At 35.6% G+C, this 12,500-nt stretch overlaps 1 protein-coding gene across 10 annotated transcripts in view; it reads left to right on the top strand.

Moving 5' to 3' along the window:
- LOC122264116 (glutamate receptor ionotropic, kainate 2) overlaps nucleotides 1–12,500 on the top strand; it is a 65,322-nt gene that overhangs the window by 21,393 nt on the left and 31,429 nt on the right. For 2 of the 10 annotated variants that reach the window (XM_086533309.1, XM_086533314.1), the window contains exons 4-14: nucleotides 1–47; nucleotides 366–511; nucleotides 1,111–1,252; nucleotides 1,555–1,716; nucleotides 2,164–2,316; nucleotides 2,641–2,808; nucleotides 3,306–3,419; nucleotides 3,609–3,821; nucleotides 4,109–4,193; nucleotides 4,615–4,753; nucleotides 10,848–10,985. The exon at nucleotides 1–47 is cut by the window's left edge and continues 138 nt beyond it. In XM_086533309.1, coding sequence (XP_086389435.1) covers nucleotides 1–47; nucleotides 366–511; nucleotides 1,111–1,252; nucleotides 1,555–1,716; nucleotides 2,164–2,316; nucleotides 2,641–2,808; nucleotides 3,306–3,419; nucleotides 3,609–3,821; nucleotides 4,109–4,193; nucleotides 4,615–4,753; nucleotides 10,848–10,985 — 1,507 coding nt within the window. Of the gene's footprint in view, nucleotides 48–365; nucleotides 512–1,110; nucleotides 1,253–1,554; nucleotides 1,717–2,163; nucleotides 2,326–2,640; nucleotides 2,809–3,305; nucleotides 3,420–3,608; nucleotides 3,822–4,108; nucleotides 4,194–4,614; nucleotides 4,754–6,935; nucleotides 7,074–10,847; nucleotides 10,986–12,500 lie in introns of all 10 variants that reach the window. The other 8 variants (XM_086533306.1, XM_086533311.1, XM_086533307.1 and 5 more) reach the window with 5 other exon arrangements.

The following is a 12,500-nucleotide window of genomic DNA, read 5'->3' as shown; positions in this document are numbered from 1 at the left end:
ACGCGTACTCCATCAACTTGTACCCGTATCCACCGTCGCTCAGTGAGGTATGGTGGAGGAGATAGTGTCGGTGATAGTGGCGGTTTCTTTTGTTGAGGGTGATGTCGAGGAAGTGACATTATCAATATTTTTTGTGTATATATATATATATATATATATATATATATATATATATATATATATATATATATATGTATGTAGGACTTACACTAGTCAATGCTCCTCCCCGCTCCTTCCGTTCCTCCCTCCCTCTCTCCCTCCCTCCCTCCCTCCCTCCTTCCCTCCCTCACCGTAAGCCCCCCATAACCCTTTACCATTTGCCTTCATCATAACTTACCCTTCGACAACCACTTCGCCACCCGTAGGCCTACCGGAAAATCCTCCTGACGCTGAAGTGGAAGGAATTCGTCATCCTCTACGACACCAACGACGCCCTGGTGAGAGTGCAGAACCTACTGCGAGAGAACTCCTTTTCAATCACCGTCCGCCAGCTGGAGGGAGATGATTATAGGTAAGGTGGTGGAGTGGGGGTGGAGAGAATGGTATGAAAGGTATGTGGAGGAATGGTGGTGGAGAGAGTGGTGTGAAAGGTATGTGGAGGAGTGGTGGTGGAGAGAGTGATGTGAAAGGTATGTGGAGGAGTGGTGGTGGAGAGAGTGATGTGAAAGGTATGTGGAGTGGTGGGAAAGGGTGGGAAGTGATGTGAAGTGGTGGGAAAGGGTGGGAAGTGATGTGAAGTGGTGGTAAAGGGTGGAAAGTGATGTGGAGTGGTGGAAAAGGGTGGAGAGGGATGTGGAATGGTGGAGAGGGATGTGGAGTGATTGAGAGTGATCTTGGAGTGCTGTAAAAGTGATGTAGAGCGGTGGAAACTTTTTAAAAGTGATATGAAGTGGTGGAAAGAAGTGAAAAGTGATATAAAATGAAGGAAAGGAATGTGAAGTGATGTGAAGTGATGTATACAGATGTGGCGCGATGTAAAGTAATATAGAGAGCAACCAAAGAAGAAAAAAAAAATGAAGCTAACATAAGCTGAAACAATAACGACGATAATAATGCGACTTGTACGCAATATGTCAACCTTCTCACTGACTTCCCTTCCCTTCTTTCCAGACCACTGCTGAAGGAGATTCTCAGAAGTCAGCAAAAGCGCATTGTTCTTGACGTCCACAGCAACCTGATTTACACGGTGCTGCAGCAGGCAGCGCAGATCGGTCTCATGGGCGAATATTATAATTATTTCATCACTTCTCTGGTGAGTTTGTGGTGGTGGTGTTGTTATTGTTGTTGTTGTTTTAATTATGTTTTTTTTTTGTGTTTGATTATATGGATTTTATTTCATTGTTTTTTTTTGTTTTGTTTTTTCGTAATGATGTGCCTGTGTGTGTGTGTGTTTGTGTGTGTGTATGTGTATGTGTGTGTGTGTGTGTTTGAGTGCGTGTGTGTGTTCTATTCACACATTCTATCTATCTATATCCTATCTATCCATGTATTCCATCCATCTATTTCATATCTCCCCATTTATATCGATCTATCCGCTCCCTCTCCCTCCCTCAGGACTTCAACCAAGTGAACCTGGAAGAGTTCAAGTACTCGGGCACGAACATCACCGGCATACAGCTGATCGAACCCCGGAACCTACAGCACATCGTCGAGGACTGGAAATTCAGCGAGAGGAGGTTTGGTCGGATTCTCACGCCAGATCTCCTGAAAGTCACGGTGAGGAATGAGGAGGGATGAGAAGGATGTTTTTTTTTTTTTTTTTTTTTTTTTGGGGGGGGGTTGAAGACGGAAGGAGGATGTGGAGGACACCTCTGGAAGAGTTTTAAGACTTTTTGACTTATTTTTTTTTTTTTTTGGGGGGGGACTTTTGGTGGGCTATGAAGAACTTTTGAAAGATATCATGGCGGACTTCTAAAACAGCGAGAAAACCGTTTTTGACAGTTATTGGTACTTGAGAAATTATTCTAAAAATGTGTCTCTCACTTCAATTGAAATGCGGAGAAATATATCTATCGGGCTCGAGATAAAATATTGCCTCATTGGAAAGCAGTTATGACATTATAACAAGTCCAAATTTTCTCACATCCATCCTCCCCCTCCCCCTCATCGACCCCCCCCCCCCTCATCGAACCCCTTCCCCCTCCCCTCCCCCTCCCCACACAGACCGAGGCAGCCCTTATGTACGACGCCGTGTCCCTGTTCGCCAAGAGCCTGGATTACCTCAGCAGTTCGCACGACGTCGACATCCAGAAAGTGTACTGCGAGGGGGACAAGACGTGGCAACATGGGAACTCCCTCGTAAACTACATGAGGCGGGTAGGTTCAGTATGTATTTTCTTTTTCTTTTCTTTCTTTTGTTTAAGCACTTTTCTTTTTTTTATACTTATGTCTATGTCTCTGTTAAATGCTCACTGAGTAATGCACTGTACAATGTAATATCATATATATTCATACGGTGTACGCATATTTGTATTTGTTTTTATATGTCCGATATAACAGTCTGATGATTCTCCCTCCTATCCCTGCCCATACTCCTACTTCTACTCCTACTCCTCTTCTACTCCTACTCCTACTCCTACTTCTACTCCTACTCCTACTTCTATTTCTACTTCTCCTCCTACTTCTACTCCTACTCCACAGTACGGCTCCACCCCCCCCGTCAGTGGCTACAGAATGGAGCGGAACTACAGCTCCTACAGCGGACCTGTAATCGGTCAGACGGGAATGGTGAAATTCGACCCCAACGGCTTCCGCTCCGACTTCGAACTCGACATCTTGGAGATGGACCAGAACGAGACACTCAAGAAGGTTGGTTTGGTCGAGGTTTTGGGGGTTACTGGCCGAGGGTGACATTAAAAAAAAAAAAAACTCAGTGGTTGTAGGAGTTTAAGGAAGTTTTTTCTTTTTTCTTTTTATTTCATAAGGTATTAAGGTCTTGAAAGTACTGCCAGTATCTAGGGGTCCTACTTTTACGCCCGAATCCCTCGTCCTTTGTCACTGTCATGGTCATCGTGCAGATACGATCATCGTAAGTTGCGAAGGACAGTGATTACGATGTCGTAATATTTACTTACTTATTTATTTGTATATTTTCCTTCGTCTTCTATCCCCCAGACGAAGAACTTGATAATCGCTCCAATAATATTTCGTAAAATACGACTCGGGGTGAAAAAGGTCGAGAGATGCAGCTGAATGCCTCTCCAAAGACGTTACTTGCCTACGGTTTATTCTTAAAATTTATCTCTCTATTTTCACTTCCTTTTTGTATCTTTTCTTTATCTCTCTCTCTCTCTCCCATTCTCAAGGTGGGTTCTTGGAGCCTTAGCGGAGAGGTGAACTACACCAAGTCTTGGGCCGACACGAAGGGCGCCGTGGAGAAGAACCTCAAGAATAAGACGCTTATCGTCATGGTTGCTACGGTGAGGTCGCTTGAATAAAAAAAAAAAAAAAAAAAAAAAAAAAAAAAAAAAAAAAAAAAATAAGAATAAGAATAATAAGAATAGGTAGATGCGCAAACCGTTACGAACCACTAGAAACAGTATCATTATCATCCTTGTTATGATTCTTCTTATAATCAATATCATCACGACTGCCTCTCCCTCCACCAGGCCGACCCCTACGTGATGATGCCGGAACCCACGGAATTGAATCCTTTAGTGGGCAATGACCGGTTCGAGGGCTTCTGCATCGACCTGATCCACGAGGTCTCGCTCATCCGGGGCTTCAACTACACCTTCAAGCTCGTTCCCGACGGCTCGTACGGAAGTCGCGACCAGGTTACGGGCGAATGGAACGGAATCGTGCGCCAGCTTATGGATCATGTGGGTTGCAGGGGGGAATTGCAGGGGCTGCAGGAATTGTGGGGGGGTTGTGGAGGGTCGGAGGTTCTTGTTCTTTGATTCTTCGATGTTCTTGGATTCTCTGGTGAATCTTCATACCGAAGCATCGAACGAACGAAGCCCATATATTGTTTTCATTTATAATTCTGACTTTACCGTGGCTGTTTTTTCTCTCTAACCTTCACTTGTATATATTAGATTGTCTTGTACGTCCATACTTCCAATATCCATTTAAAAAATGACTAAAATAATGACTTTTATCCGATTAGAAAGCAGATTTGGGGATCGTCGACTTCACGATCACGTATGAACGCGAGGAGGCCGTCGACTTCAGTATGCCTTTCATGAACCTTGGTAAATAATTATTCCTTTGGTTTTTATTTACTAGGATAAAGGAACGACAGATGGTATTAAGACTGAAATTTGCAGTGTTAAGTATTATTATTTCTCTCGTTTGGAATAATGATACCAACAATAACTAACTACAATGATAAAAATAATGGTATTGATGATATTTCTACTACCGTCAGTAATTCTATATACTATTTTCATCATCAATTATAATGGAGATGGTGATAGTAATGTTAATACGGATAATAATAAAAACAACAACGCCAGTAACAACAACAAAAACAACATTCCACCAACCCCCCCTAATCCACCCTCACGTCCAGGCATCGATAGTAATAATGGTGATGATAATAACATTAATAACAATAATACTGATAACAATAATAATGACAATAACCCCCCTCCCCCTCCGTCCATCTGCCAGGCATCAGCATCATCTACAAGAAGCCCCAGAAGAAGGCCCCGAGTCTCTTCTCGTTCACGTCGCCCTTCTCGCCCGACGTCTGGCTCTACATGGCCACAGCCTACCTCGGCGTCTCGGTGCTGCTCTTCATCCTTGCAAGGTCAGATGATGAGTTAGGAGGGAGAGCTGTTGCTTTTTGTTGTTGTTATGGCTGTTGTTGTTGTTGTTGTCTTTGTTGTTGCTGTTCTGGTTGTGGTTGTAGATGTCTTTGTAGGTGTGATTGTTGTTTTTGTGGTAATTGTTGCAAGGTCTCCATGAGCACTTGTTGTAGTTGTGGTTGTTGTTGTAACTGGGGTTGTTTTGTTGTGGTTATTGCAAGGTCAGATTTTTGTTTGTATTGCTGATGTTTACTATTGAAGTTTTTGCAAAGTCAGATAAAGATTTCTTTATGAATAGTTTCAATTGTCATTTGAGGTCTTTATGAGTTGTTGTTTTTTATATTGCAGAGGATAACCTCATGTTGATTTGGCATCAATGTTATATGTTGCATGGGATGGGGTCATGTTGATAGGATGCTTATATGCTGCATGGGAGGGGATAATACCGAGATAATATTTATATCGTGAGTTGATACCATGTTTTTATATTGTAGGCTTATATTAATTGGGTGCTGATATATTGGTGAACCAAATGGTGATAGGATACTCACAAGTTGCAAGGGATGGGTTCATATTGATATTTATGATGATCACGATGCAGAGGACTGAATTATGTTAATGTGTTGCAAGGCTATGTGTCTGTCCTCATAGTGTAGAAGGATTATGTGTCGAAGATTGGATAGGTAGGATATCTGGATGTGCTGAGTATCCTTTAAAGAGGTTAGTAGGAAGAAGGTGGATTTTGAAAGGGGGAGTTGTGTGGTTACGTTTATATATATATATATATATATATATATACATATATATATATATATATATATATATATGTATGTATGTATGTATGTATGTATGTATATATGTATATATATATATGTATATATATGTATATATATATATATATATATATATATATATATATATATTTATATATATATATATGTTGTTATAGGTACATGTGTATGCTTATTCTTCAACATTTGCCTGTGATTAAGTACACCATATATAGTGATTCAGAAATATAACATTATTCTATCGAATCTTTCCTTTTTTTTAGAAAAAAAAGTAAAGATTTCTATAACTGTTATTGTCATAATCATCATCATTAGGTCTGATTTAACTACTTCTACTGTTATCATCCGTTTGCATCACACCCTTCTATTGCAGCTCCTTCTTCAGGCATGACGGGAAAGCCTTCTTGCTTCTGCCTGGTGTTCTGGGGCTTCATTTCGATGCTGTCTCTTACAGAACATTCGGTCTTTGCAGATCTTTGCAGGCAGAGGAGATGCTTTCAAAGGGAGTGTTCCCACGGAGGATTTTTATATACACACAAACCTAACTCATATATACAGTATGTGTATACATATGTATATGTATGTATATATGTATGTATATAATGTATATATATATATATATATATGTATATATATATATATATATATGTATATATATATATATGGGTGTATATAGGTATATATATATATACATATCTATATATATATATATATATATATATATATATATATATATATATATCTGTGTATATATATATATATATATATATATATATATATATATATATATATATATATATATATATATACACCCATATATATATATGTATGCATATATATTTTTGTATATATACAGCATTTATATATGTACATATATGCATATATATATATATATATATATATATATATATATATATATATATATATATATATATATATATATATATATACATATATATATATATATATATATATATATGTTTGTATATATATATATATATATATATATATATATATATACAAATATATATATTATATATATACATATATTATATATATACATATATTATATATATATGGACATGGATATATATATGACTATAAACATAAGCTTAGTGCCTAACTGAACTTCTTTTACAGGAACATCCAAAGCTATTCTTTGATCTCACAACGCAGATAGATATAAAGAAACACACACTTCAACCTCCATCATAACTTAACCACAATCAAATCAATCACTTCTTAAGGGTGATCTAGCTATTCCGAGAGAGAGGAAGACAAAAAAAAAAAAAAAAAAAAAAAAAATCTTAAAATAATTCGTAGTCCCGAGCAACCAGGTCAGCCAGCCATTCTAGTCTAGTCTGTGTGTCTGACCTCCCTTCACCTCGTACAGGATGGCGCCGGAGGAATGGGATTGTCCGTATCCTTGCATTCAGGACCCGGATGAGCTCGAGAACTCTTTTACACTTCCCAATTCCTTATGGTTCATTATTGGCACTTTTCTGTGCCAGGGCGCCGACATTGCTCCCAAGTATGGAAGAAGAGATTGGTTTTGATCCTTATTATTATTATTATTTACTTTAATTTCCTTCCGAGCACGTTCGTAGGGGGCGTGTCCAGGAAATTGTGTTCCGTTTTATTTCTGTTTTCTTGAATTGGCATTGGAGAAGGTTGCATTATATTCCCTTCTTATTTGCCTTTGTCTTCTGCAGTTAGTATGAATTAAATCGATTTGTTATTTAATTGATATAAAAAAAAAAAACTGAATAGAATACACACAATTGCTACGTATTTTCTTACTTATGTTATGATTTAAATTACCCAAAAATATTTTCTACTTTAAGCTTCTATCTCTAACGAGCGCAAAGAGAGTATTTATTCATATTATCATTGTATAAAAAAAAATAGTAATAATTTCTTATTTGATGAACAGTAAACCATCTTTATTTTTTTTTTTGGTTGGTTCAAAGACAAGTCTCTTAAATGAATGATAAAAAACGCTCGTATTTTCCTTTCTTTTCAATTGGCACAGATACATTCCATCTTTGAATTGAAAAAAAAAAAAAAACTGTAATTGTATCCCCCCCCCCCAAAAAAAAAAAGAAATCTATATAAAAATTACCCCCAATTTAAAATATATATATATATATATCTTTTTTTTATAAAAAGATATAGATATACTGTATATAATAGACCCTCGTTATCTTAAGACTTAGATATATGCATAAAAATATTGCAAAAAATTAAAAAGATTAAAAAATCCACAGAAATGAAATAAAAAATCTGGACACGCCCTGAACCCGATCAAACAGCTATGTCGGAGTCAATGAACCGATTTTCTTCTTTGACTTTCCTCTCGTCTTTATTATGACAGCGGAGGAAAATTTTCCCCTTAGGCCATAACTGAGTCTATGGTCTTGCTTTTCTATAGGTTGTTGTCTCTTATTGATTTAATTTATAGATTTGATTTTCTCTTTTTTTCTTCTCTCTCTATGTATTTTATTTATTCTAGTAGCTGTTAATTTTATTTCTAAGCTTCGTGACGTTATGCTGTGAAGTTGCTGTCTATTAGTTGTTGTTTCTTTCTAATTTAATTATTATTTTTATTTAGCTTAATATCTATTTATTTAGTTGTTTTTTTTCAGTGTTGGCTGATGTCCATTTTATTTAGAGCTTTATAGATGTTAACCATTAAAATTTCTCATTACCAAAGTATAAATTCTAGTCCCTATCCCTTTATGTTAGATGATTTATATCGCTGCAGCAAAGCGAAACAAACAAACAAGCAAACAAATGAAAAGATACAAATCGGTAAGGCTGTTACGTAATCTCTTTTTTTGTTTCTATTTTCTTGTTTTCGTTTGTATCAGTAAGTTATGTGGCTTTTCTCATTCCTAATTTCGATTGGGAGTCGAATAAAAAAAAAGGAAAAACAACAACAGAAAAACAAGTGAAAAATAAAAAGAAACGTGAAGTGAACGAAGCTATAGCGTCGAATCGAAAAAAAAAAAAAATCAGAAAAACAAATTAAGAAATTTTTTTAATGAAACGGTTTTTTTCGCATGGGATTTTCTCACTCGTTTTTTTGTTTTTTCATGGCAATATTTCTCTCACAGAGGACGTAGGTCTCTTTGTAATAGACTAATTGTTATTCCTTAGATTCTCTGATATCTCTATCAAGTGTTTTTTTTCTCCTCTTTGAAGATTTTTTTTTGTTTTTTTCAACATTTTAATGCCATTTCGCGAAGACCCAGAAACCGCATAGTCCTGAAGGCGGGAAACTCGAAATATTCCCCGAATGAATTATGATTATACTCTCTTTATTCTGTAGTATATCACGACATTAATACAAATATTAATATTCTGTAAGTGGAACAAGACAGCTCGACTTTTTTTTTCTTCTTCAATTATTTAATCGCCCCCCCCAAAAAAAAAACACACAAAAAAGACACACAAATGGTACACAATAAAAACGTATTATCGATGCCACTGCATCGTGCCGTGGTTTCGTCTCCCACAGTCATGGCTATTTTTTGTTCGAAATTCGACTGGTTCACGAACCACCACAACGCTTTCTATGTATGACCATAACGACTTTGCTAAGGGGCGGTTCACAATTTTTTACATTTTCACAAGTTTGCAAAATATACGCTTCTTTTTTTTAGCCCTTCCCCTCTCCCTCCCCCCCCTCAAAAAGCGTTTATTTATTTATTATTATTATTATTTTTTTTTTTTTTTTATCATACTGGACGTGTTTTAAAAACGATACATTTTTTTTATTTTGAAAAGCTTTCACTTCCCCCCACCTCCCCAGCGTCCGGTCTGTACGCTTGTGAAAATATTGAAAATAGTGAACCACCCTTAATTAAAACAAATGACAATCACGCGAAACAATTTTTCTTTTCCTTTTTTTTTTCTTTTTCAAAACTTTCGTCACAAATAACCCACTTAAACGATTTTTCAAGAACTTTCCCAACAATATTTGCAACAACCCCGAGACTTCTCATTTACCCGCTGGTGGGCGTGAATCGGGGCGAAGATCTTGAAAGTCGAAGAGAAAAAAGTTTTGAGAATATATTTTCTCAACCTTAGAGCACGGCATTACTGAAAAGTTTTTGAGCGTGAGGTTAATATATCTGGAATTTCGTCTCCGTCTATCTGCCTTTTAGATATCTGTGCCTGTCTCTGTTGCTGTTTTTTTCTTTTTTTTTTTCTTTATTCTTTCTTATTCTCTCTTTATCTGTTGGTTTATCTATCTATCTGCCATTCAAATTCTGCAGCTATCAGCCAGTGTGTTTTTATATCTTTTTTCTTACCCTTTCTCTCTCTCTCTTACTATCTCTCTCTCTTACCCTTACTCTCTTTCTCTTTTACTATCTATATCTCTCTTACTATCTCTCTCTCTCTTTCGCTCTATCTCACCTTCTCCCTCTTTCGCTCCCTCCCCCCCCCTCCCCCCTCCCATTTCCTCTCGCTCTCTCTCACACAAACAGGTATCTTCATGATATAATGAAGGTTTTAGTTCAATATGTCTATTAAATATCTATAATTATACTTACGTAAATCCATTATCACATGTGGTTAATTAGATATTCACAGTTAATTCATAATCCAAATGGGTCTTATACCTCATGTGTTAATTACTTTGATATACACGAATGTACTGTACAGTGCTTCGTGCTTAAATATGTGCAACCAGTTAAATATGTGTATGATATATGTTACTGATAATGAAGTTAATTGTTCTATAATAATAATTATTATTATTATTGTTATTATCATTTTTCTTATAGTAATTATTATTATCATTTTTCTTATAGTAATTATTATTATCATTATCATTATTATTATTATTATTATTATTATTATTATTATTATTATCATTAATATCATTGTTCTTATGTTTATCATTATCATTACCTTTACTGTTATTATCATTATTATTATTGTAATTCTTACCGTCATTCTAATTATTGTTTTTTAGCATCATTATTATGATTTTATGATTCCTTTTATGTCATCATAAGTATTCCAGATTTTATTAATTAATTTTTTGACTAATGGTGAAAAAAAAACTAAAAAACAGAGAAAAAGATAAAATAAGACGATAACAAGACTGACTAAAACAGCAGAGAGAAAGAAAAGAAAGAAGAAAAAAACAAAAACAAAACAAAATACAAGAGAGAAGAAATGGATAAAAAAAAAAGAAAAAAGGTTTACGACACTCACCACGCTACGCCGACCGCCATGCCAGGGAGCCGACACTCGAGAATATCTTGTCACTGACTATTCTTCTTTCTCTCAGAATGTCTCCTGAGGAATGGACCAACCCCTACCCTTGTGTCGAGGAACCAGAAGAGTTAGAAAACTGTTTCAACCTCGTAAACTCATTGTGGTTTATAATCGCTACGTTCTTATGCCAAGGTGCCGACATAGCTCCTAGGTAGGATACGTATAAAGAAGAAGAAAAACAAAAAAACAAATGAGAATCGAAAGCTTGGGGTGTGCACTTTTTGGATTCTTTTTTTTTTCTCTCTCTCTTTCTCTATTTATCTTCTTCTGTGTGCTTTTGATGTACACTATCAAATTGTTCGAGGTTAGAAATTTGTCCAAACGTCGTCTTCGTGTTGTCGCCAACGGATATGCGTTTGAAAAATTAAAAATGAATATGTCTCAAGCGTGAAAGTTTGTGCTTGCCTATGATGGTTGCTTGGGAATACCCCTTTTAATCAATAATGGAATTCTATGATATATCTACCACTGAGCATTACTTTATCTTTATTATTTGGAATTGCAAGTCGTTTTTATATACATATGCACATTTTCCCAGCAAGAGGATATATTGTTCATATCATTAGAATTCCTTTATTGTTATGATCCTTTATCGCAAACCTAAAACCACGTGTATGGCAACCTACTTATTTTTCTTTTAATTGAAAGATCCAGTACCTGCCTGACCCCCCGTGATCAACGCCTTTACCTCGTGATATGTTATTCAGTGACCATCATTGATAAGGAAATAATGTTGAGGATTTTCAACGTGGTGTGACGTCATACCTACGTCACCGCTACTGTCACGTGACAAAACGTTGAAAATCTTTCAATTGTCAATGAGCAATAGAACAATAAATGAGAGAACCTGTCAATAATGAATAGCCTTAAAATGTATTTTTTTGTTTATCCTGATTCCGATTTTTGATTATCAAAAATTCGTACATGAAATATAAAAAAAACATTAATTCCTACTCGATAATGGCTCACTCTGCTTTCCTTCCCTACAGTGATTAAATATATATATTTTTTTCACCTACAAGGACCTGCTATCACACGGCGGTACTAATGATTATTTTGATCTTAACGTCTGCATCTATTTCAGAGTTCTGACACCCTAAAATTACTGCTCATTTGTCAGATATATTATTTCTTTTATTCTATAAAGGGGATAGGCTTGTGTTTTGCTTTATCTAATGCTTGCATGAGACCGTGGATTTGCTTACAGTGATGAAATGGAATTAATTTACGAAAAATACGATTTAATTGATGCATTCAATGGTACTAATGTTTATATTTTTTGTGTGTGTTGGTACTGTTTAAAAATATAACGTTTCATTGCTTAAAAAAAAAAAAAAAAAAAAAAAAAAAAAAATATATATATATATATATATATATATATATATATATATATATATATTTATATATTGGAGGTTTGGGAAATCCTGCAAGCAAATTGCTTATTCTGATTTCGCTTTGCTTATTTCATTCATAAAGAGAATTACAAAAGAAGCCACTTTTGCCTTCAATCGGCGGCGTTGCGCATGTCTACCGTCTTTTTAATTCTCGGATTCGAATTTGAATGAATTGGTTCCCGGATGTTCCCGTTTTTCTTTTTGTTTTGTATTGTTTTGTTTTTTTGTTTAGGGATTATATGTTTTCTATATATATATTTTTATCTTTTCCG

The sequence above is a fragment of the Penaeus japonicus genome, unplaced genomic scaffold (assembly GCF_977035675.1).
Source record: "Penaeus japonicus unplaced genomic scaffold, GWHDUDI00000001_assembly GWHDUDI00000039, whole genome shotgun sequence".
NCBI lineage: Eukaryota > Metazoa > Arthropoda > Malacostraca > Decapoda > Penaeidae > Penaeus > Penaeus japonicus.
Note: the sequence above shows the minus strand (reverse complement) of the source record. Positions and strands in the feature narration are given on the sequence as shown.